The sequence below is a fragment of the Alosa pseudoharengus genome, unplaced genomic scaffold (assembly GCF_046254945.1).
Source record: "Alosa pseudoharengus isolate Yale_2024_CS ecotype anadromous, Long Island Sound unplaced genomic scaffold, YU_APseudo_1.1 YU_APseudo_1.1_scf_1, whole genome shotgun sequence".
Lineage (NCBI taxonomy): Eukaryota > Metazoa > Chordata > Actinopteri > Clupeiformes > Clupeidae > Alosa > Alosa pseudoharengus.
The window spans coordinates 1828062-1855592 of NW_027468564.1; the positions used below are offsets into that span (position 1 = coordinate 1828062).

General features: G+C 39.6%; 2 protein-coding genes across 2 annotated transcripts in view; both read right to left on the minus strand.

The window, feature by feature from the left end:
• LOC143124083 (uncharacterized) overlaps positions 1–13548 on the minus strand; it is a 72597-nt gene extending 59049 nt beyond the window's left edge. Inside the window, exons 1-3 of the mRNA XM_076288532.1 lie at positions 13541–13548; positions 13233–13403; positions 12745–12915 (exon numbers count right to left, since the gene is read on the minus strand). Of these exons, the coding sequence (XP_076144647.1) occupies positions 12745–12915; positions 13233–13403; positions 13541–13548 (350 nt within the window). The remainder of the gene's footprint in view (positions 1–12744; positions 12916–13232; positions 13404–13540) is intronic.
• Positions 1–27531, minus strand: part of LOC143121097 (NACHT, LRR and PYD domains-containing protein 3-like) — a 295171-nt gene that overhangs the window by 228828 nt on the left and 38812 nt on the right. Inside the window, exon 6 of the mRNA XM_076281519.1 lies at positions 23494–23664. Coding sequence (XP_076137634.1) covers positions 23494–23664 — 171 coding nt within the window. The remainder of the gene's footprint in view (positions 1–23493; positions 23665–27531) is intronic.

The window sequence follows — 27531 nt, forward strand, 5'->3', positions numbered from 1 at the left end:
GCGCCGTAAAATGCGTGAAAACGCGTCGCTTTTTACGCCGTTCTGAAGCTATTCAAGAGTGCCATATAATACGCCGTTGTGTGCATTCATTACGCTGTCTTTTATGCCATATTTGTGTGCACAAAGCGTCAACGCGTCAAAGACGGCGTTTTCCTCATATGATAATTTCTCCTCCCTCGGCCCCTCCCACAGTCGCTTTCGCCAAAACAGACGATGCAATTCAGCACAGATGCTGCAAAGTTGACTGTAACTTGACTATTTATGTAGTTTGCCATGTATTTGGTTTGGGTAGCCTAAAAACTATCCCCTGTATGCACTTTGCGGTCATTCTAAATGTGTCTGCCATGCACTGTTTCGTCTAATATAGCCTACTTTTATCTTTGTTTCGCTGAACCATACCGTAATATAGCCTAGGCCTACTTTTATATCATTTCGTGAGCTTAGAATTATAAGGTTCTATCTCCGTTTAGGGTAGTTCTGAGATATTGAGCATCAAAGTTTTTACATCCCAGCTGGCAAAACTGTTATGTAGTATAATCTACTATTATAGCTCAACAAGACCATCACCCTACAGGTACTTTGAGGATAGAATATCTAAATGCTGACACATTTGGAAATGGGATTTTTTAAGATGGCCCAAATGGAGATAGAACCTTATAATTCTGAGAGCTCTGATTCTGTTCAGAATTATAAGGTTCTATCTCCACTTTTGCAAATAAAACCCTACATTTCAAAGAATAAATGTATATAACCATTGATTTTAATCAATTTATATATGTTTAATACAAGCACACAGCTTGTAGTATATAATATAATATATAATAGTATAGTATACATCAAAGCAAGTTTGTAAGAAAAAAATATTTTATTTTTATTTTCAAAGAACATGGACATGGAAAATTACAGCTAAACAAAAAAATGTTTACTTCACATACACCCACCCCTCTGTCCACCACAACTCCTCTGTAAAAACCTTTAGGAAGCATCTTATACATTAAAAACTGTTCATTTAGTAGATTAAAGCATACAAAATATTGTGTAACATCATGACTGTTATGTTTTCATCCCTTTCCACCCCCACCCCCTCTGTGCTCTGAAACATTTTAAAAACAGTGTTCATTTATTTCATTAAAAACGTTCTAAACACACTTCTAATCAATAATGTATTGTTGTAATTCATTAGGTTCTTTTTTAAATCCTCCACTCTTGACATCCCCTCCTCTCCACCCATATACCCCCCCCCTACACACACTGTTACTAAACATCATTAAACACTTTTTAAAAACACATTGTTAATTTATTTGACAAGATAGTGTTAAACTATGAGACAGAAATTCCACCCATCTATAGAAGCACCCACCACTAGATTCTGCTGTCCTCTTTGCCGCTCCCACTCTCTTTGGAGGACTTTCACCACTATCATTTCTGTAACAAAAACAATTTAATTATTATCCTGATATAAATGGGGCAACTTTTATCAAGACACCAATAATCTAGCAAGCTTAAAAAGCTAGTTAGCTTGCATTTATGGAAGGGGAGTAAGTTAGAAATTGGCATTATATTAGGCTGCAGTCATCAAGACACCAATAATCTAGCAAGCTTAAAAAGCTAGCAGCTAGCTAGCTTGCATTTATGGAAGGGGAGTAAAGTTAGAAATTGGCGTTATGTTAGATAAGCTGCAGTTTCCCCATCTACAAGGATACAAGGATGTTTATTTGTCCCATACATAGATTTACAGGTGCAAAACTGTAAGCGAGCTGTTGGTGAGCTAGCAAGCTAATGCTAACATTCGCTAGCAAACTAATGCTAACATTTGCTAATGCTAAACTAGCTAGCTAGCTACCTTGGCAAACAAACTGGTTTACATTAGTTAGATAATGATTTGTAAATTTAGTATTGTATACCAGCTCTATGTGCTTCAACTTACCGATCTCTTCTAGTACTGACGTCTGTACATTTACATCTTTTGGGCGCCATCTCCGGTTTCAAATGTCCAGGCTAATGTCCAGCCCTTAGCCCTGTGTCCAGGCTACAGAGCTAAGAGGTGGGTTTTGATTGGTCCATCCGTGTTCATTCAGGATTTTGATTGGATATTGAATCTACTGGAGATAGAACTTTATAATCCCAACTCGGTTTATGTTTTGTGAGATGGAACCTTTTTATTTTATTAATAACTGACTAAAAAAGTAACACCACACAGGCATTAATAAACACCTAATGAATCAGATTATGTCAAAAACTCAATTTCGACCAAAAGTGGAGATAGAACCTTATAATTCTAAACTCACGATTTGTTTTGCTGAACCACACCGTAGGTGGTTGATTAAATCAATGACTCGTAAAACCAAACAGCAATGGTGTAGGGGATATGCACTATCATATACAAAGTCGAAAGGACGCATTTGGCGCTCGCTGTAGCCTTGCAAAAATATTTGAGCGCTAGTCCTAGTCGTAGCCAAACAATAATAAATCTATATTTTCTGCTAAAACATTAGGCTACCTATTACGTCCAATGTAGGCTATAGGCCTGCGAGACATATAGGCCAGGGGTTCCCAAACTTTTCCACGACAAGGCCCCCCAAATACCACTAGGTTCTGGCCAAGGACCCCCATGATGTTTTATTAATTAAACCCATCGACAATACTACGGCAAATGTAAAAATACATTAAGCTAATCTAATAATTATTTTAGCCACAACCACATTGCGATGGAGCATACAGTCTGTAAAATTTTTATTTGGGGCTTTCTGCTATACGAGAGCCATCACTCTACTATTCTGCCCTACAAAGCCAAAAGGCAGTAACTGCATTTTTGGTCGAAAATGAGTTAGTCATTTTTGGGATATTAAAGACTTCCTTTATCATGTGGATAAATATCTATACTCAATTTGACTGTTTTTTTTAAAAAAAATAGAGGGTTGTGTTCACCGTAACTCCCAAAACCATACAAGCAACCATGGCAGAGAGCCACAACTGCAGTTACTGTTCTTTGGCTTTGTTCTTTGACGTGCAAGTACAGTTACCATACTCTGCTTTTGGTAGCAAATATTGATTATATGTCAGTTACTGCCTTTTGCCTTTGCACGACTCCTTATTTTTAGTACATAATACAAAGGCAGAGTACAGTATCTGACAAATAAGGGTCAAAGGTCAACTTTGAGCACAAGTTTTTTTATATACACACATTTCTTCATCAGGGCAACAATTCACCAGATTTTCATTGCTCTACCTATAATACATTTGTGTAGACAAAACAAAAAACTTTAAAGTCATTTTTCTCAGTTTGACACTCTGGTCAGTTACTGCCTTTTGCCTTTGTAGGGCAGTATTATTCCCAGTCATTATCATGGGAAATATGTTCAGATATGCATCACATTATTATAATGGCATTGTATAACAACCCTCATATGTTTTGGCATGTGTGTGTGTCAAAAGTGTGAATGTGTGTGGTTATACATGCGTGTACGTGTGTGTGTGGTAGGGTGTCAAAACCTGCCATGCTTCCTGCTCTGTGTGTAACACAGGAAGAATGAGACTGCTAACACCAGTGCTACTACCACCATGACTACTATCAATATGACTACCATGACTACAGGGGTCTTCATGTCCTCAACATGGGCTTATGGCCTTATTTGGGGCTTTCTGCTATATGAGAGCCATCACTCTACTATTATTCCCAGTCATTATCATGGGAAATATGTTCAGATATGCGTCACATTATTATAATGGCATTGTATAACAACCCTCATAGTATATTTTAAATGTTTCAAATGTATTTATTTCTTGCTTTTATTTTTCCCTCCAACTTGCTGAGGCCCCCCTGGCACCCCCTCGCGGCCCCCCAGGGGGCCCCGGCCACTGATATAGGCTACAAAAAGACAATTAGGCTACACATTCACGTCACAGTCAGGAATTATTTGAATAAGAGGGTAGACTAATAAGTCTTTTATAAGATGGTAGACTAATACGTGATAACTGCTTGGTTGACAGCCTTTAAAGTAGGCTCAATTTCATTTTCAGGGAAAGGATTTTTTATGTTTTAGCCTGTTACAGCAGGAATTAGTGACTGGCATGTGGGGGCGTGGCATCACGATGGTTGCTTTCCATCGTGATGCCTGTCAACCATCACGATGGACGATGATATCGTCCATCGGCACAACCCTACCACAGCTGTGACGGAATGTGCACACCACGGATCTGGAGTCAATGTGGCATTAATCCGAATTATCATTTAATGAAATAGAATTCTCTAATTACTATTAATAACTCTGATTTCCGTCTCCATTTTATGTTGCGGCCTCTGAGCCGGCCGTAACAATAATCAACATAACTAGGAGACATTATTCTCCTGTAATGACATAGATCACACCCACACACACACACACACACACGCACACAAATCTGAAAGGTTTTAATAAGATGTATATAAGTAGTGTCGTCACAATACCAAAATTATCGATACCTGCCATAAGGATCACGATGCTCGACACTGAAACGATACTACGGCGAAATCCTAAGATATCTGGAAAAGAAAGGACTCATACCTCCTCCAAGTGTATGGAGTCATTTGTGTTGAATTTGGTGCACTTTTGTAGTGTGCAGGTCAATTCTGGTTTCTAAACTTCCTACATAATTATTATTTTTATAGTCAGTAAAATAGTAGGCCTACTTTGTGTGAGTAAGTCCTTTATTGTTTGTTATAGTTAATTTACATTGTGTTGTGTTTTGGCAATAAAGTAGCTTTAAATAGCCAAACTAGGCTAGATCAAGGTCAGTGTTGAAATTACTGCATGCAAATCACTGAATGCTATGCAGAGGGGCCTAATCTTTAGGCCATCTGATGTACAGTATAGGCTACCCGAGGCCTTCCCGTGTTCATGGGATTTCTTTGACAGTTGCAAAGGGAAAAATGTGAGGATAGTCTTCTTTACGCCCAGTGTACAAGTACGACGTTCCAACCACTCAGGTCTTCGTCAGATAGGCCTACACCATTACCTGTTGCAATATGTCTGTGTACATTCCTACATTAGGTCTATTTCTTTGATAAGATGATTTGCTACCACGTAACAATAAGCTGCTATTATTACCGTAAAACTCCAAATAATAGCCCAGGCTTTTATTTTCCCAAATCGCCAAACTGCACCGGCTAGTATTAGAGACAGGCGTCCATATGAGACAGGCCTTTAATTCCCTTTACACAAAACTTTTCCTCTGCAAAGATGGAAAATATTACCAAATTAATTATTTCAAACACACCGAATGTTTACCTATATGACTAGGCTATCTAATGACAATTATAGATCATCATGCATTTAGTGTTGAGGTGTTGTTCATTGAGTGAGAAACAGTAAGATCCAAATAGCGGGGATAGCCAGAACAGATTAAACACTTTTTAATCAAAAGTAATTTACAAAGAGATCGTATCACACTGAAAGCATATATTTTGTCACTAGCAACCTAGCCTATATTGTCCTTTGTCAAATGCAGTTGCATTATCAGCCATGACCAAAACCGTTCAGTAATTATTTATGCAAAAATGGAACATGCGTAATGTTGCATTCTCCCTCCTTTTCAGCATGAATGAAACAGCATGAGAGAACATGAACCATATGCTTTTCCCGTATTTTATTTGGCAAATTTGGCAACAGTCAGCTTACATTTCAAATCATAGCCTATTTCTTTCTCTTTATCGCCATGGCAGTACATTTAGAACAAAGAATACGTTCGCGAACCTTTTTGTTTTGTTGCCAGCATAAAAACAAGCTTACCATAGGCCTATCCGCAAATTTTAAACACAAGGGATGAATTGAACGATGACGAAGTCGGACATATAGGCATAGCTCATATTGAAAAAGGTTATAGAATTTGGAACTTTAGCTTTTCCCGACCGCAGTCTTTTAATGCCATCTAATCATAACGTTAGCGTGCGCACTCAGTCTGCACCATACTCAAGCCCAAATCACACCAAAGATTCGCAACGAGATGAGCTGGAACATTCTATTACAGCAACTTGATGCAACATTCTAAAACCTTGCAAATGTGACTAGACATGGTGAATGCTTTGCGACGGCTTGCAACGACGTGCAGCATCTAATTCACACCCAATAAGACGTTCTAAATGGAACGCGATCATAATTAAAACAAGATCTCCAGTAGATGTAAAACTACGACACGCATTGACAGTGAGATGCCGCCGCTGTTTGTAAGATCAAAATAAGATGTTCTAAATGGAACGCGATGTAATTAAGCTGTTCAGTTCTTTTCCATGCGTCTTGGAGAGGTATGTGTGCTGACTGGGAACTCCTTTCTGCAACGGGCTTAAAACAGACGATCTGACGGGTTTTAATACAACCCGGAACTAAAAAACAGACCAGGCGTCTATTGGAGACTATTGGCTTTTAACCCAAACCTGTAGCCACGCCAGGCGTTTAAAAGAGACAGGCGTCCATTTGGGACTCGGCTATTATTTTAATTATTTTATTTAATTTTTATTTTAAGTTTTACGGTATTAGGACTCAACACGCTTTGGTGGTATTATATGCTGTGGGCTTTAATTAGCACATTTCGGGTAGCCTATCCTACATCTGGGCAATACTTATTGAACAAATTGCAGTCTACATGCCATGACTACCCAGTGGGCATTTGATGTCAATTCAACATCAATATGACATCAAACATCGACGTCAAAATTACGTCTAGAAACAGGTCTAGAATGAAAGTTGTATCGACGTCAATGTACTGATGTCAATTTGACGTCAAGATTTTGACCTCCGCGATTTCGTTTTGATGTTATTTTGATGTCATACTTTGTTGGCATTTGATGTCAATTCAACATTTATTTGACGTCAAGATGTTGATGTGGTTTTGATGCTATTCTGATATCATTCCATGTCAAGCTTTGATGTCAATTTGACATTTATTTGACATCAAGATGTCATGATGTTGATGTCGTTTTGATGCTATTCTGATATCATTCAATGTCAAGCTTCGATGTCAATTCAACATTTATTCTACATCAAGATGTAATTTCCATGTCAAGCTTTGTTGGCATTTGATGTCAATTCTACATCTATTTGATGTCAAGATGTTGATGTTGTTTTGATATCATTCAATATCAAGCTTCAATGTCAAATAAACATAAATGCGACAAACATTGATGTTAAAATCACATCAGCATTTATTTACATATATTTTGATTATTTGTGCAGAATACAAGTACAAAGACAACAAAATGCAGTTTGTGTCTAACTAGAAGTGCAAAAAAGCAGAAAAGTGATATACAAAGTATAGACAGGTGGTGCATATACAGGACAAGACACAGTGCCGTGTAGACAGTAGTATACAGTTGGTTTATAGAAGGTGGTTTAGAGTAATATAAATTAAATATGTGCAGTGTATTAGTAGTTATCTTATAAGGGCAGAATAAATATGGCTAAATATGAACAATGTATGACAACATGTACAATGTAGTAACAAGTAATGGAATGTTGGAGAACATTGAGAGATCCAGTTGAATGGAGAGACAGAGAAAAGGTTTCTTTTAACAGGGTTCCTACACATTTTCTATTTTAAAATCCCATACTTTTTCCATCCTTTAATTTACAAACTTTTTGGTAGATTTTTCTGACCATTCTCGACAATGCTACTCCAAAACCAAACGTTTGTCTCAGCATCCAGGAATCGTTGAGCACCTACATTTGTGCTTTAACATTGATGGTGTGCCACTTTTTAAATCCTCCAACTTCCAAATGTGGCCCATACTCTGCAACTTTCACAACTTTGCTCCTTTCATTGTGGCCATCTACTGTGGAGTTGCTAAACCAAATTCAGAGGAAGAGTACTTAAGTGACTTTCTCCAGGAGTTGCAGCAGTTACAGCAAGATGGCATTGTTCATGGAGGTAAAGCACTTCAACTGTCTGTGAAAGTATTCATATGTGATGCTCCTGCCAGGGCATTCTTTAAGTGCATTCTTGTTACCATTCTTGTGAGTGATGCACTATCAGAGGCACCTATGACGGGAAGGTTTGTTCTTGGGGCCAAAGAGCCAGGTGCGGTTCCAAGGGCTGAAGACTGTTTTGTTTAGGCTCTGCTGCCACTCTGCCTTCACCGTACTGCTGCCACTCTGCCTCCACCGCACTGCTGCCACCTGTGGACAAGGAGGAGTGCGAGTTATACAACAAAATTAGTTATTAGTTGTTAGTGGCAGCACTAGTATAAAACCTCTAGAATCTCTAAAAACAATCACAAATAGGGCAGTTCATCACAGTTCAACAATTGTGGTTTGGAACTAGGCCTGCTGCAACTGGATTGATAAAAAGTAATGTAGTTGCAAACATCTCACCAGGCTACTTGTATTTGGGAAGAGCAAAAGCTATCAGCCATCAGCATGATCATGTTATTAGGTTGTTGTTGTAGAACAAGGAAAGGAATATCCAGTGTTTCCTCTACATTTATTTAAGCATGGCGGTCCGCCACGGTTTAAATCCTATCCCTCTCAAGCCCTCTGAAGTCACATTAAATGGGATAGGATTCAGGAACTAATTAATTTAAACCTCACTGACCAGAAAATGTAATGTCTCTGTTTCATAGCAGAGTTATTGCTAATCAGACATGATGTTGAGCAACTAGAATTGTTTTTAAAATCCCGGGAGTGACACCCCCAAGTTTTTTTTGTTTTTTTCCGGGGGGCGGATGGGTAGGTGGGTGGGTGGACTAGGGGGTGGCTCAAGGACTAGAGTGCCTTAGCCTGGGTTTTCCCATGCTGCCTTACGCACGCGATTTTATTCACGCTGCTAGGCAGCCTGGATTCTATGGACTTCGTTTTCACCTCAACGAAGGAACCAATCACAGAACGGAGGGAGGGCAGCAAGACGATGACGACACGGCGAAGCCGTTATGAGCTATGTACAGACGCATTTGATAGACATTCGTAGCGCCCAATAAACGGCTCTGGGCATTCGTAAACCATGTTTCAAATACGAGAAAATTAATGTCTAATTCCCAGACCCTATCTCAATGAGGTCTGACGTTAGCCAGGCTAAGAGCGCCTATTCATGGAAGAGGCATGCGTGTTAGAAGTAGCTAAAGAGACACTGAAAACATGTTTTAATCTGTATACCATTAACATTGTATAACAAAAGTAAAACATTAATTTGTAGAGTACCAAAACCAGACGTCTTTTGAGTGTAATCAGATTATGGCAATCATTTTTACAATTGTTTACAACTTAACTCTTATGTCCTCACTTGAACCCATTTGCAAGGATGGACGACGTTGAGTATAGAACGTGCTTGCAGTGACAGATAACATGTAAACGCGCCATAGCAGTGACGAGACGCACACACCATACAATCGGCCTGACATTTTGAGTGAACTTAAATGAACTACCTAGCAACAATTCCAACACTCACAAGTTAAGGATGTCTTCAGAGAGTTACACTTGATAAGCATGATAGGTCTACTTTTGGCGCATCAACAATTGAAATGGAGGGGCAGCGTGACTATTTCGGTAAAGGCTACAATCTTTGATAGGTGTAATCTCAAAAGAAAGTTCACTTTCTCCATCATCGAACTCTTGAATACAGTGATGGTACAAACCAATATCTGTAATGCAGTGGGTAAATTAACGTTACGTTAGCAGTAGTTTTTACGTTTTATGCAAAAAATATATGGTTTATGTAACAAACCCTTCAAATTTGAGAGAGACTGAACAAAAATATGAGTTTATTGTAAAGTTTTTGATTTTTCAGAGGAACCCATGTAAAAAAAAAAAAAAAAAACGAAAAACTGATGCATTTAGTCCAAATTAACTGTGCTAAAAAAGTAAAGTGAATGGGTGTTCAACTCTTGAAATAGCATGCATCTCCTTCCATGCAATCCCCGCCCCACCCCCACCTCCACTTTTTTCCCACGCTTAACGGTAGTGTTATATGTAGATAAATTACAATACTTACAGTATTTGAAGTAGCTGCACAACCATGCTAAATAGTATAGTTTTGGCACACAGTACACAAAGACACTTCTGCCATCATACTGGAATGTAAACTATACTCGTAAACGTGCTAATTACCAACCATTTCGTTCGAAAATTCTAAAACAACAATGTTTTTTAATACTTCAAAATAACATTGTGTGTGTGTGTGTGTGTCTTTACCTGGTGAGTGAACTCTCTTGCGAGCTTGGACGTGGCACACATTTGGAATATTCCAGAATGCACTCAGTGTTCTTACTGCAGCAATCCTCACAACACACCACCTGCAAACAGAGGGAGACTAAGATTAATATGTTGCAAAACACACAGAACATGAAAAGACCATCACTGAAGCACTACTACACTCACATGCATCTTAACACATGCCTCAGAGCAAGTCAGGTACATCAAACAAGGGGCAAATAAGGGCTATGAAATGAAGAACATGTAGCCTAACACTACCCTTCACAAACTAAAGATCCCTTTACTTGTAGGCATGATATTGAGGTGCCACCCACCCATCACATCCATTAAATGACAGGTCTGTTAATGAACATGGCTATATTAAACTGCAGTTCCTTAAATCAGTGGGTAGATAACTGATATATATATATTACTTAATTCATACAGGAACTCTTTGCAGTTATAGCAACACTATATTATGTATCAACACTAGCACTACATGTATTAAGTTTAAATACAGTGACCTAACGTTACCTATGTCCCATGGAAGTTCGCAAGGCAGAGCTAACGTTAACCGTTATTAATTCTAACGTTAACAACTTTCATCTGTGTCTGCTAGCCTGCATGGTAACAGCCGTTTTAAATGTAGCTAACGTTACTTTAAATGTATAGCTAACTTACTTGCGCCTGATATTTCATTCTAAAACTAACAAACAGACAAACAGGCAAACAAACAGATATTCCACATAATAGTGAAGTTAGTCTGCTACTGGAAAAGTTAACATTAACAGCTAACATCGCTAGCGTTAGCTCACTAGCTAATTCTAAACATGACTAACGCCTTTGATTAACATTCCATTATGAAAACAATATATTTCGAATAAATACACGTTTTCAATTGGCATACAAAAGAACTGTAATTCTTACCTGGGATATGATGACGGCAGAGTTTGTACAGCTTACACATTCAGTCAGAGGCATGACAGAAAAGTGACGGTTGATTGTTGAAGTCACTGGTGACTGCAGTTGAAAAGGAGCAAACTCAGCGAAGATTCTAGAGTGCTGCGCGAATTTGAATTTGATTAGGGGTGGGGGATGGGAATTGCTGTGTGTGCGCATGTGCTTATCAAGCGGTGATAAGCATCCGTTAAAAACAATCGTGAAAATGATTACTGTTGGCATTTTAGTCTGTTATATTACCAGACTGGTTGGTAGAAGTGTCAAAACAATAGTAACATTAGCCTAGTGGGCTATTATTACTACTATTAAGATTATTAACATTATTGGTTCTCATATGGTGGTCAATTCAATGACGTCAATTCCATATCATTTTGACGCCCTTTTTCCTATGCCTTTTTTCTTGATATCAAATCAACGTTGATTTAACATCAATCATATTGACCCAAGTTTATAGACCAGTGACTACATGTTAGATTGATCCCTTGTTGGACATCTTTACAACCACAAGCAAGCCATAGCTTGTAATGCTAAAATAATATGAAATTATAGATGCTCAACATGGTGGTCAAAACCTTGACTAATTCTTGACATCAAATTGACATCACGGTGCCCGCTGGGTAATATTACCAGTAGTACTGACCGAACATGAAATAGATTGTTTACAAGTTATGGTAATGTTATTCTGGCGTGAACATTGCGCTTTCATCACGTTAGCACACTATGATTACAGCTCGTTATGTCTCGTCAAAATTGATTGATGAAGAAAGGTTCGCTTTATCCCAGAGAACCATACTCGTTTCACTTAGGCTAGACTAAAACAGAAGAGAAGAACTTGGCACTAACCATGTAGCCGTGTTTTCTGTAGCATATTTGTTAACCTGTTGTTCTTTGAACAAAAATGTTGGGATATGTCTGCGAGGTGTTTAGCCAAGTTCCATGCGGCCTCTGTGTACCTGATGGCTTGCCTTCACTATTTGCAATGTAGCCTATCCGAAATAGTTGCAGATTTCACTTCACCTTTTGTTTTATCCACAAGGCCGAGGACTGTCGGCAAACAACTATGTTGACGTTGGCTGCACACTCACTCACTCAGAGCTGCCTGCTTGACACGCCCACTTGCCTAGATGCGTGCAAGGAGCAGTGAGAGCAGTTCACGCAGACACAGAACGTTCATTTTAATAAAGTATCGATTCTAAAAACGTCGGAAATCGTATCGTTTTTTGCGTGAAGGCATTGTGATACCTTTTTAGTATCGATACACCGTGCAACACTATATATAAGTATGTATAAGTATATATAAACTCTTTTGATCCCCGTGAGGGCAATTTGGTCTCTGCATTTATCCCAATCCGTGTATTAGTGAAACACACTCAGCACACAGTGAGCACACAGTGAGGTGAAGCACACACTAATCCCGGCGCAGTGAGCTGCCTGCAACAACAGCGGCGCTCAGGGAGCAGTGAGGGGTTAGGTGCCTTGCTCAAGGGCACTTCTGCCGTGCCAACTGATCGGGGTTCGAACCGGCAACCCTCCGGTTACAAGTCCGATGTAATGAATGACATATTGGCCTAACATCGGTATCAGACAATATTTGGCTAATTAATAAATGCATGCAAGGGCTTATTCCAACCTTAATATCTGCAGTATGCTGTTGGAACTGGACAGTCCCTTAGAGAGGAGCTGAACTCCAGAATCCCCCAGGTCATTGTCACTCACGTCCAGCTGTAGCAGGGAGTTTGGTGACTGTAGAACTGAAGCTACAGTCTCACACAATTTTTCTGTGAGCTTACAGTCAACAAGCCTGCATAAGAACACAACAAAAGATAACATGAATAAATGGAAGATATATTGTTACATATATTGTTACACATTTGTTGACTGGTATCAGCTTATCTGTTCTATGACAATATGATGGCATTGGCTAAGGTTTATCTGTAATGTCATTAATTCTGCATTAGCTAAATGTATTGAAAAAGACACTTTCAGGGTTAATGCTATGAAGGGCTGAACGACTTGCATATATTATTGTTTCCCTGTCACTATTACTCAACAACAACAATTAAGGAAACAAACAAATACAATAAAAAAATATCGGGAAATGCATGGCCTTACACCAACCTTAACGTCTGCAGTTTACAGTGGGGACTAGATAGTCCCTTAGAGAGAAGCTGAACTCCAGAATTTTGCAGGTCATTGTGACTCATGTCCAGCTTTTTCAGGGAGTTTGGTGACTGTAGAATCGTAGCCACAATTCCACAGGACTTTTCTGAGAGTTTGCATTCAGCAAGTCTACAAAACATCATGAGAAAAAAGAAAATATTACAGAGATGGATAAATGAAAGGGATACTGTTTGAACAGTGCACCATTAAATCAACATAATCAAGAGACATTATTCCCCTGTAATGACAGTACAAAAATCATTCACATGTACATTATACCTACACACACACATACACACACAAATTAAACAAACAAGTAAACAATATCAGGAAATGCATGGCCTTGCACCAACCTTAATGTCTGCAGTTTACAGTGGGGACTAGACACTCTCTTAGAGAGAAACTGAACTCCAGAATCTCCCAGGTCATTGTGACTCATGTCCAGCTCTATCAGGGAGTTTGGTGACTGTAGAACAGTAGCCACAATTCCACAGGACTTCTCTGAGAGTTTGCATTCAGCAAGTCTACATAACAACAGGAGAAAAAATGTTTAGTGCACCATTAAATCAACATAATCAAGAGACATTATTCCCCTGTAATGGCAGTACAAAAATCGGTTACACTTTACTTCAGCGTCAACATAAAAGTGACATGACACAGTCATGAACATGTCATAAACGAGTCATAAACGTGTATGATATAACGCTTCTGTTATTAGCAACATTCGGATTTTTGTCATAACAAGTAAGGTTTAGGTTTTAGCCTGGATTTCCCCGTGCTGCCTTGCATGCTATTTTATTTGCACTGCTAGGCAGCCTGGATTCTATGGACATGATTTTCATCTCAAAGAAGGAACCACTCACAGAATGGAGGGGGGAAAGCAAGACGATGATGACATCTATGCAACACACCAATGTGGCTATGAGCTACATAGACGCATTTGCTAGACATTCGTAGCGTTCAATAAACGACTCTGGGCATTCGTAAACCTTCGTAAACCGCGTCTCAAATACGAGAAAATTAATGTGTAGTTCCCAGACCCCATCTCAATGAGATGACGCTCTTGTGTCGAAATGTCACTCTTATGTCTACTGTCAAGTAAAGTGTTACCCAGACATGGGGGACTTGAGTCACATGACTTGCCTCGAGTCACTTTTTTTAGGATTTGAGACTTGCTTGATCAACATGTATTTGATATTTGATGACTTGCTACTCATGACTTGAGACTTGACTTAGACTTGAGACAAATGACTTGAAATTACTTGACTTTTTATTTTTTCATAGATATTAAAGCAACACCAAAGAGTTTTTTGTACCTTAAAATAATGTTTCCAAAATTGTTTCAGTGGTTCATCAAGGGCAATTCCAGCATTATGGATGTGACAATTGGACTCATATTGGTAAACAAAATGCTTTAGAGTGGGGGCAAAATTAGTATCAGTGAATTCATTTGCATAACTTAATGTAACCTCTGTCCTCTGAATACTAAGAAATCCTCAAATTTAATATAATCAATTTCATCCTAAGAATACAAGGCATTTTATCAGCGTTATGGATGTGACATGAAATGGACACACTTGAGAGATTACAGGTTTTCTAAAACTCTGTGAATTTTGAAGGAAACTGCCAAAACTATGATATATGTAGCATGAAGGAGACTTGAATGAACACAAAAAGTGTGTTTTTGAAACTATGCATCATTTTCGTAATGCATTATGTACGAAAAACTGGCATTATGGATGTGACTTTCACATTATGGATGTGACGTGTCTGAACCAGTCCTCGACAAACTACATGAAACACATAATTAAGTAGTAAATTTTGATATGAAATAATTGAAATAGTAATCATGAAAAACTAGCAATGAAATTATTGCTTCCTCGGTGCCCACTAAGATCAGGACAACAAGTCATTTAAAATATAAAAAAAAAATTTTTTTTTTCTTTTACCGTCATCAATTTTGGTCAGTGATTCCCGGATTATTGAAACACCAGGGAACATGAAACTTGGTGGCCACTCCCCTAAATAACTAGCCCTACCTGAACCGTTGCACCCAAGATGACAAAATATTTATGGTATGTTAGTCTCAAGAGCCCGCATCAAACTAACCCATACCCACTCATTTGTGATTTGCACTCATAAAGTACATGCACGCGCACATGCACACACATGCACATGCACACACACACACACACACACGCACAGTTGCACACACACACACACATGCACAAACACACACATAAACACATACAGACAGGCAAGCACACACACACACACACATGCACAAACACCCACCCACATGAATGCAGACACATAAACACACACAGGCACGCATATGCATGTGCGCATGCAAACACACGCACGCACACACAAACACAGGCACGCATATGCACATGCACACACACACACACTCTTATAAACAAAAGCAAACTCACATATGCACACATTCATTTACATGCACATGAGTTGCAGGAGTAGGAGATGGAGAGAAATTGACAAGCGTGATTTATTTTTGCGAAGAGAATATGCAGGACTGAGAGGCGGTCATATTTTGTACCGCTATGCGGTACATCTAGTTTATTGCTGCCGTTACTCATGTTACTCTGTGGGTATTAGCTACAGAGGACCTGGCACTTCAAATGCTGGCATATCACGTCACATTTAAAATTAAACTGTGTTAAGCAGACATGAACGGCAGGCTGAACAGATCTGCAACAGAAGGAGGTTGCTATGTTAACTCCAGCTGCAAAGTCAGCCATCTTCACCAGCTAACACGATAATCCAGTTACTGTACAACAACAGCATGACAGTTACAGGAAGATAATCGCTCAGATTTTCGTTATTAGGCCACTTGAAAATAGGCTATGGCTAGGCTGATCACTGGAGGTATTTTAATATTATGTTTGTTTTGCTAATGGTTAGGCAAGGCCTCCCTGTGGTTTTGATCAACCTAATAATCTTTGAAATGTCAATTGTAAACACTAAGGTGAAATGTGTTGAAACTGACATGCCACCACAACAGACGTTTTATCGGTTTTGAGGTATAATAAAGTCTCCAGTCTTGTAAATTCACATTATGTAACATCCATAACGTCACATCCCTAACGCACCATTAAAGGTTTTAAAAGTAAGAAAGGGGCACAATTTGGTCATCACACTTTACATTGATATAAATCAGCTTTGCACAGACACTATGGACATTGTCGCATCAACACTGTATGTGTAGCATAAACTTTTCCTATAAAACGTTATGGATGTGACATGGCCATGGAATTTGCTGACTTAAAAACAAAAGCCTTATAAATTATTTTAACAACAGTTCAAGATTTTAACAACAGTTCTATTTGCGTATGCACAACTTTTTTTTCCATGGTAAGGATGACCTTTGCACGGAATTGCCCTCAACTCTTAACAGGGTGAACGGCAGACATGTGGACTCGAGTCACATGACTTGGACTCGAGTACTCGAGTCATAATTTTAATGACTTCAGACTTGACTTGATAAAATTCGCCATGACTTGCGACTCGACTTCGACTTGAATGCTATTCACTCGAGACTTGACTCGGACTTTGCCTCTTTGACTTGTGATGACTTCACATGTCTCGAATCAAAAACTAAATTTCCTGATCGTGGACCCGTCACCCCAGAGACGCTTTCCCTCCGCGACTAAAAAATAAATAGCGGAGACAAGCGGCCAGAGCACAGTTCAGTGCTGCCGCTACCCCCACACGCGTTACACACTGTGTGTAGGACACCAAAAGACACAGGAAGGACCAACATTTAGCCAATAACTAGTAGCTTTACTGCAAACTGATTTGCACTCTTGTTATGCTAGCCTACTGCATTTAATTGAGAACGCATCTAAGCACGCACGAGAGGGAGAGAAAACGAGTACAGGTACAGGTTTCAGCTGGCTTGTCATTGTTGATGATTGATATCTTCTTTTAAATATAAGAAACGTATAAAAGGAAATCGTGAAGGCAACAAATACGAGATTAGAGGAGATTGTGAATTTATCCGGTTCTCACTAGCCTACTGTTATAAACTATAAGATCCAGGTCACTATGACATACTAGCTGCACTCACTGTGATTTGGAAAGTGGACAAGAATATGAAGAGTTGTCTTTGCCTTTGTGTAATGGAACTGGTGAGTCTTGAAGTATTCAATAATTTATTTACATGAAGCACATGATATGCCGATTGAAACACATTCCACTCAGCTACTGTAGCTAGGTGGCTACCAGGCTCATAATTCACTTTTAACTGCAAACAGAAAATGTCAAGCAAGCATCATGTCATACATGCTTCTCTATCCAAAGGAATGAAAGCTGTTTTTGCCAACTTAATAGCATGCTTATCATTGTTAATATTGTGCTATACATGTGGCACAAACAATGTTTGAGTTTGTGGACTAGCCATAGGCTATATTTGAATGGAGCTGGTAAAAAAAGATCATTATGAGAACGTGTGGACCGTGGCACACAATGGGCTTAAAGTGACAGTGCACCATTTACAAATGAGATAAACAGCATCAAATGTGTAGTATTTCTTAACTTTACGATTTTAGAAAATCTGCTTAGGTGTTGCAAGCGTTACGCGAGCGAACCTGTCATTGTTACCAAGTGACGCGACAGACCAACACCATGTGCCAGATCAAATGAGACAGACTGAGGTAGGCTAACTTGCAAATATGGAAGGCTCTATGTTTATACCAAAACATAATAATGTTTAGATACACAGATGATGTATGTGACAACTCAAAGGAGAAATGAACAGCAGTCTGCAAGTGCGCAAATTAGCAACATAACCATCACCACGTTGATTTTCATCCGTCAGAAGTTAGTCGTGTTAAAAACCTAATATCAAATTTGAGGCATGTTAAGAGTTGGCTTTGAATCTATTATGCTTTTTAGTTAAAGCGATATTAGGTTAAAATGTGTGAAATGGCAAAGTGTAACATTTTCTTGTCTAAGTTTAATCTTGATATGCTAGCGAAAATGTTGCAAATGTAACCTAAAGTAAGCGCCTCTCTTTCTTCCTCCCTCTTAATCACGTCCCTGTTATACGTTACAGCCTATAGTAACAACAGTCAGTAGGCCTTGCAAACTGCCAGCAATCAGCATAGCAAAGTAGCTTACTTCACATGTTAGACTTATGTATAATGTAATATAGCATTGACGGTCCTAAACCTTCCTAAAACCTATGCGCTGTCGCGCTTGTCAAAGTTTAACATTGACGTCGGCGGCAGCGTAGTTCACTTTTTCAACATTATTGGGTCCCTGGAGATGTGACAGGTCAGGACAGGTGTAACTGTCTGCATATATTTTCATGATTTCATGTAGCTTACATAATAGGCTATTTAAGGCACATTGAAACAATAATAGGCTATTTTATAATAGGTCTACTTGAAATACATTTATTTTTATTCGTATACATTTCATCTTATTCTATAAACCTTTCAGATGTATGGCTTTAATGAATACAATGTCTATTTGTCTGTTACAAATAAAACTCCAGCAGTTCATAACTAGCCTATTGTAGCTTATTTTAAAATGAAAACGTGGGTACTTGCTTGAGACTTGAAGGTTAAGACTTGCTGGTGACTTGCACATGTGTGACTTACTCCCACCTCTGGTGTTACCCAACAATCATTCACATGTACATTACATACACACACACAAACACACACACAAATTAAACAAACAATTAACAATTATCAGGAATTGCAAGGCCTTGCACCAACCTTAATGTGTGCAGTTTGCAGTGGGGACTAGACACTCCCTTAGAGAGAAGCTGAACTCCAGAATCTCCCAGGTCATTGTGACTCAGGTCAAGCTCTTTCAGGGAGTTTGGTGACTGTAGAACAGCAGCCACAATTCCACAGGACTTCTCTGGGAGTTTACAGTCAGCAAATCTGCAACAAAATTGACATAATTATGACAGAACTAACCATATCACTCAATTTTTCTAGAAATTAAATTGAGTCATTTGTATGTTTCCTCTTTAATTTACACAAAATAGGAAGAAATCGGAGCTTCACATGCCACTGTGGCCTTGGTGCCCCGTTCTTTCAATATTCTGCTTTGCGTCCGACTAGCTTTTTTTATTTAGCCTATGGCCTGGCAAATTAAGCTTAGTATTCACATCGCAAATTAATTTAGTCTTTTACGCAGTGGAGAAAGTGACAGCACACAGCAATTTAATTATATTACATTCTGCGCCCATCTCCCTACCCATTCATTTCGGTGGAATACTTCACAAACTTTTCCCTCAACTCATGACACATGAACCGTATATCAGAATAAACAGCAGACCTTACCGAACACAAAGGTGTAAAGCATTCCCCTGTACAGTTAGCCATTCCAGAGTAATCCGGGTATTAAATTTGCAGCAATGTCTACATGCATGTCTCCAACTTTGGGCTTTAGGTTTCACAATGTGTTTAAATTGTTCAATACATGATTTCATAATAGGCCAAATACAAAATAAATGTTACAAATATCGCCTGGATATCTGTAAATAAAATCAGAGGATATACAGCTGACTAAGAGTTTGTCAAAGTAGCCTTAATGATCACAAAATGCTAAGCATGCATGTAGGCTTTTTGAGTTTTTTAAAGCTAAACTGTGCTTAAATTGTTCAAAACATGATTTCATAACAGGGCAAATAGAAAATAAATGTTAAATATAGCTATCTGTAAATATTAAACAGTTCTATGATTTACAGTTCTATGTAATATGTCATGTCATGTCATTTGTACTGTTTTATTCTGTGATGCAGGTCTGCTGCTTTGAATAGGCTAAATATAACTTTGATCTTTTTTACGTAGCCTACTGCAGCGGTCCCCAACCACCGGGCCGCGGCCCAGTACCGGGCCGTGGGACATTCCTAACCGGGCCGTAGCCTACGACATGAGTTTTAATGCATGCAATCTAAACTCAATTTAATCCGCAATAATGTCACGTTTTTACATGGCATAGGCCTATATGCAGTTGTTTGATTGCACGCATGTTTGCATTTTGCAAGGTCTATTTTCTTACGTCTGTCTGTCCCGCCTTCAACACTTTACATATTGCCTTCAGCGCTGCGCAGCCTCAGGTCAGCTCACTTCACTTGATTAGTTCTTGGCGAACGGTAGTGTCACACAAAGTTAGCTAAACTGCTAGAATGAGCAACAAAAAGCATCTTTAGCAGGTCACTGGCCAGAGTGTTTGAATTGCGTGAGCCGCTGCAGAGATTTCTTACAGAAAAAAAAGTCACCGTTAGCTGCACATTTTTGTGATGAGGACTGGGTGTCAAAACTCGCTTACCTGTGTGGCATATTCTGGTTGCTTAATGACCTCAACCTGTCACTCCAGGGGAGAATGACGACTGTCTTTAAACTGGCAGATAAAGTCGCTGCATTTAAAGCCAAGCTTGATTTGTGGGGATGAATGGGGACGGGGTGTTCCAAACAGTAGTGGGTTTTTGGGAGAGACTGAGGCAGGGCCCTTTCTCTCGCAGCTGGTGCGCGATCAACTTGTTGCGCTTTCAAATGAGTTTGAGCGTTAGGCTACTTCCCATCCTCCAAAGATCCACGGCAAACCAATGAGTGGGTCCGCAACCCATTTGTCAATATCCCGAATAGTCCCAACTTGTCAGCGCAGGAGGACGAGCAGTTGCTCGAAATTGCAAATGACGGTGGTCTTAAGAGTGTGTATGAGGAAACCTCTCTGGTGGGTTTTTGGATCAAAACCAAAGCAGAATATCCCGAGATAGTCGTAAAAGCGCTGAAAACGTTGCTACCTTTTCCCACCACGTATCTATGCGAGGTCGGGTTTTCTGCAATGACTGCAACTAAGACCAAATTGCGCAATCGACTGGACATTTCAAACACACTGAGGGAGTCACTGTCTTCCATCACCCCCAGATGGAACCTTCTTGTTGCAGGGAAACAAGCACAGGGCTCCCACTGATTATATTCGTAATGCACGTTTAGTTCCCATGTTTGTTCCCATATTTTGTTAAGCATGTTCACACTTGATAGATGTAGCTTCAAAGTTGTTCAATTTTCATAGTTCATATTGTTCAATTTTCACTTCTTCAAGTTAACGTTTTTCACATTTTTAAGAGTTTGTTACCTTCACTGTTCATACATAACTGGAGCTAGTTCTTTTCAAGTAGACTAATGCATGCACAACCGTCCGTGAAAAAAAAAAATGGGAATCAAACCGGTCCATGGTACATAAAAGGTTGGGGACCCCTGGCCTACTGTATAGTTAACTTTGGCCTTGGTGCCCTGAGGTGTGGCCTTTGCCCCCCACCAAATATGTCCAACTGAAGAACAAGTGGCCTTGCCCCTAAATTTATGAAATTCCAAGCCTGGGAGTAAATGTGGGGGACGAATTTGGGTGAACCAGATAGCAAGTCCAGTTTAGGGAAAAATATTTTTTGTCACTAAGATCAATGAATAATCATGATAAATAATTGTGATCTCAATATTGATCAAAATAATCGTGATTATCATTTTGACCATAATCGTGCAGTCCTATATCCTCACATACAAGAATGCAACTGCACAAATAAATAAATAAATAAATAAATAAACAAACAAGTAAGTTAATATCTAAACCCAAATACAGACTGAAACTTGAGATTTATGTTTCATTAGAGTACATACCGAAGTGCTTCAACTTTATGATGAGGATTCTCAAGTATAGCAGAGAACAGCTTCTGTGCTCCAGGATGACCTTCATCTGCGATACCAAAATTGCTGAGCCTGAGACACACACACACACACACACACACGCAATGGGGGTTATGGAGGAAGTCTAAAGAATGTCCAATACATGTTTTCTTAATTCCAAAATGAAGAAACCATGAGTTGACTTAAAATCCAATGTTAATCCAATTAAAGGAATACGCCACCCCTAGGTGAAATTGGGTCTCTCCCCGCAGTCCCTAGAGTTGGATGAGTGAGCCAAAGCGTTTTATAGCCGACCCAGCCATTGTCCTAATCTAGAAACGGCCCGGTTAGCTTTAGTTTAGCGTAGTCGCTGTAATCCGGCGCTGCCAGCTAGCATGTCGTTGCAAAAGTGAATCAAATAACTCATAATTTTTTATAATTATTTCTCGTAACCTGTACTCACATCGAGTACAAATATCAATGCAAATTAACACGAAGGGATTTACTAGACCAATTTAGATTTGGAACTATTTTCGGGCATAGCACCGGCAAAGCACCGCTGCCAGGCGCAAAGACATCACGCAGCATCTGTAAACCCTCATCTTCCGGCATCTTCCGGGGAGAGACCCAATTTCACCTAGGGGTGGCGTATTCCTTTAAGCTAGCTATAGAGGAGGTAAAATCTTGATGCTGACTGGAGAAATAACAGTTCTTTATTCTGGATGTTACAGCAGAGTATCCACACACAGCATTCAGCAGAACATGTTACAAGAAGCAAAGGCAAAAAGAAGCGCGAGTGGAATTATTATCATAATGGAATTAGAATACATTAAAACTAATGGCTCTCCACAGGTCTGTCTGGAGTCAGATGGAGGAGAGCAATCAGTGACAGGAAAGACCAAAGAACTATTGCAGCTGACATATGACATATTTGGTCAAGCACAAAAGACAACTTACCAAGGCAGTAGAAGCACCATTTTTACAAAATATCTATAAAAATAGGTCACCTTTTGTTTAAATGTACTTAACATAAAAACTTCACGAGAAGGCTGACTGTCACACAACAAATGCAAAGAAAGATTGGAGTGTAAACCACTGTTGTTCCCACACTATCTAACAGGTGTTGAATTTTACTTGATGCTGCATTTAAATATGCAGACACATTATTAATTAATGTAACCTGTGGGCAAGTAGTACTATTCTTTAATGTATACACAGAAGTTAAATTTCAGGTAATAGAATGCATGACAAATATTGACCTGTCTAATGTTAGGGCAAATTTAAAATTCCATTCAATGCAAGTCGCCAACCTGCTCATCGGGAGCACTTTGGGGTTCAGCGTCTTGCTCAAGGACACTTCAACAGGGTCAGAAGGATTAGACACGAACCAGAAACCCTCTGGTTACTAGACAGCTTCTTCACCTCCTGAGCCACTGCTGCTCAATTCATTATAAATAATGAATATTTTTGTTTCCCTGCCCCAAAGTGTGTATAACTAACCACAAAATCAAGTAAACAAACAAATGTCAGTAAATGCATGGCCTTAAACCAACCTTAATGTCTGCAGTTTGCAGTGGGGACTAGACAGTCCCTTAGAGAGAAGCTGAACTCCAGAATCTTTTAGGTTAATTTGACTCAGGTCCAGCTCTATTAGGGAGTTTGGTGACTGTAGAACAGTAGCCACACTTTCAAAGGACTTCTCTGTAAGGGTGCATTCAGCAAGCCTGTAAAACCACATGACAAAAGATAAAATATTACAGAGATGAAGAAATTAAAGGGACACTGCTTACAATGTGCTCCAAGATATAATCTCGCTTCGGTAGGCCTATACTTATCAATTATCACTTTGGCGTACGTTGTTAAGGAAGAGTTTAAATTACAATAAACAGGTGTACTGAAAAAACATGAACAATGTCAGCTGGGTTTGAACCCATGCCACACAACACACATACATGTTCAACAGACGCGCTACCAGGAGTGCCATTTCAGACTTAGGTCTCTTTCTTACCTACAACCAGGGCATGAAATTGGCACCCGCCCACACGCCAAATGCGGGTAACTTTTGTGATTGGCGGGTGAAACTGTCAATCTACCTGCCACGTTGGCGGGTAGCCAATAAGACAACACAACACTGAGCAAGGAGATGCATTGTCGGGATTGCCAATTTTTGAGCCAATAATCTACTCTTTACATTTTCAATTGCCTTTCGTTACGAGAACAAGTTTATTATTGGAGAAAGTATCTCAAGGGAGAAAAGAGCACCTCTCCCCGGTACACAACTGCGTGAGAGAAAAGAAACAGTGCTTCAGAATGCATTGCTACGTTTCCCCGCGATTATAAAAGTAATGGCTGGCCTATGTAGCCTACTACACGGAAGTAGATGTTCTATATAGCTAACAACTCAGTTAACGCAATGACGTCCTGCCAGTTGCTGCATCTTCTGGTGAGGCTGCCAGAGTGCCAACGAGACTATATGACATGACACGGAAACTTCCACATATATTCATTTCTGGCCAGCATCGTTCAACAATCACATTGGACAAGGAAAGTAGGCCTACAACTTAATTTACAAGCAAAGCAAATGCACTGGAAATCGAGCATACAAGTTAGAAAAAGCCTAGCATTCATTTATGTAGGCTCAATGTTGAAGGACATGACATGAGATGGTCGGCTGAGAAAACATAGCCTGCTCTGTCACTCTGCCCAAGTGGATATGCCTAGGCTATTATAGCCTAAATATAGGTCTACCCATAATATAGCCATTGTTTTTAGGTTACATTGTCTGTATGGTGAAGTTATAACCAGACTTCTAGCAATGCAAAGCAGAAGAATCAGCTGCAATGTATTGGAAGACTGCTTTTCAATCCATAGCCACGTAGCCTAATGCTTATTCTGGCAATGACAAAGTATATTAAATAAAATATATTTGAATTGGGCTTTTAAAATATGTTTGACTTATATGATTAGCTTACAGAGGAGGAGAAAAGCAAATAGGCATTAGGATACTTTTGTATCCCTTTAAAGGTCCATCAAAAATATAAAAATGTAGGCCTACAAAAAAGTAACTTGTTAGGCCTACTTGAGTAATTTATTAACAAAGTACTTTTTTACTTTTACTTGAGTACTGTAATGTGTATTCTGTACAAGTTCAAGAACCATTCTTATGCATTTTCTGAGTCGTTCGCCTTTATTTTGGGCACAAAATAATTTTGGCTGGTAAAAAACCACTGTGGCAGGTGGATTTCAAAATTCACCTGCCACAGTGGCTGGTGGCCAAAAAAGTTAACTTCAGGCCCTGCCTACAACGGCATGCAGACAGGCCTTCTGTTACAAACGAACCGGCCAGAAGAGTTGTACAGCAGAGACGAGGTTAGGTGACATGAAGGTGAACGGTCATGCTAAAATTGGCTAAATATAACTTCTTGCTAAACGGCACAATATATTAGACATATACAAGCTGTTTTATTCCTCTTTCCATACCAAAGCTTATCTCCTGCCCTACTTGTATGCTACTGCGCCTGAGACGATTTCTGTTCAGCAGGTCAAAATTCTGATGGGTATTAATCCAATCTGTGTCTTTCTCTAAGGCTTATATTATCAAGGCTTATTTTATGTTATAAAGGCTTATATTATCAAGGCTTATCTAATCTCGAGGACACTGTCACCAACACAGACACATAAACACACACTTCCTCACAAACAGTCCAGCGCCCTCACACACACACACACACCCCTCCACACTCTCTCACACTCTACCTTTCGCTCACACACACTTCTTCACAAACACCCCAGCGTCCCTTAATACACAGAGAGAGAGAGAGAGAGAGAGAGAGAGAGAGAGAGAAGTGACAGAGTGAGGGGGAGAGGGTCTTTAGGCAACGCAATGATTTTGATCAGTTTTATGCTGAAGCCTTACACATAGGCTACTAAATACACAATGTCTACAAGATTTTATGAATGGGTCACTCCGTGTCAAATCAGATAAGGTTGTTGCTGCATCGTCTCAGATTTTGTTCAAATCTTGTCTATATCATCAATGGGTCTTAAAACCAAGGCCTGTGAAATATTTCTGTGCAAAACTTATGTCTTCATATCTTTTTGAGACCTTGAAATTCTTTAATTTTTACAGCTTGAAACAGGTGCCATGTTTGGGCATTTATATCTTGACAAATATTATTTCTAGCCTCCTAAAATTTTCTAGGGTGGAAGACCAACTCATAAAAAGCATGCGTAAACAATTTAAAGTCTGTACTAAATGTTTCCTGACTTTCAAAAGGTCCCTAGATTTCAGAAAAATGTGCATTAAGTGTGATATTGAGGGTATTAAAAACAGTTTTGTTTTTTTCATTTGGTATCAGTCACTATTTCCTCTTCAAATATAGTTTATTAATGTTTCCCACAATTTTAAGTCTCTTTTTGTGGGGTAGCTAGTAGGACCATAAAAATATATGTGGAAATAGCTAAGTATGTGGACATTTAGTGTGTAAGTACCAATATTGTCCCAAGTCCCATTCACAGAATAAATGCATGTAGTTACAGGTGTTTTGGGAACACCAAAATAAGCATTTACAATAAAAAAATAGAATTTAGCGCCCCCTCAGGTGAAACACAACATAGCATTTTACTCCTTTCATAATGTCTTGGAAAGAAGACTGTTTTCTGCAGCTCCAGCCAGAGGGAGAGTGGGCCGTTACCTGCCGTAACCAGTGTGGGCATATTGCTGTTTGTTGACTGAGCCAATGCTGCTGCTGCAGGCTTCTGTGTTGCCTATTGACCTACTCAAGTTAAGTAGGGCTACTTCAAGATCATGTTAGAGTTGGACATTTGAAAAGAATACTCCCAGTATTTTCCATGGACTCAATTTTTGTTGTTTTCCGGACACTGGTGTGAAGATTTGCTGTTTTTCAGACACTGATGTGAAGATTTGCTGTGCGTGTGCTGCGCGGTCCTCTCCTGCTCTCACACTGAATTGCTTTTGGGAATATTGAATATTGGAGTCTTCCATGTAAGTGTCCTGCCTCCGACTCGTATTAGTTTTCTCTCTCTCTCTCTTCCTCCGCCAGTGTGCCTGTGTCTGCTGTCTGCCGGACCCTGGTACCCGATGTCATTCACGCACCCCCCCCCACCCCCGTGCCTGTGTCACGGTGTGATCCCCCCCACCGACCCGCGAGTTGCTGCTGCGTCCTGGCTGGTTCCTTCTCCCTCTCCTGTGTGGACCTATAGACTGTTGTACTGAGCTACACCAGGCGTGTAACTGAAGCGCTCTGTTCGCGACGCGTAAAATCCATTTTAGATGAATGGTCTATTTTTTCTTATGCCCTCCGACTCGTATTAGTTTTCCCCCTCTCTCTCTCTTCCTCCGCCAGTGTGTCTGCCGGACCCTGGTGCCCGACGTCAGTCACGGTGTGACCCCGCCCCCCTGACTGTATTTAAATAAATCATATATTTTTATATCGCAATTCCTCTGACTCTGGTGTGTTGTGTGGTTACAGTAGCTCCCCAGAAGAAAAGTTATTTTACACACTGGTTACACACACACAGACACACACACACACTGTACAAACACTCAGACATTGTTACTTACAGAGCTG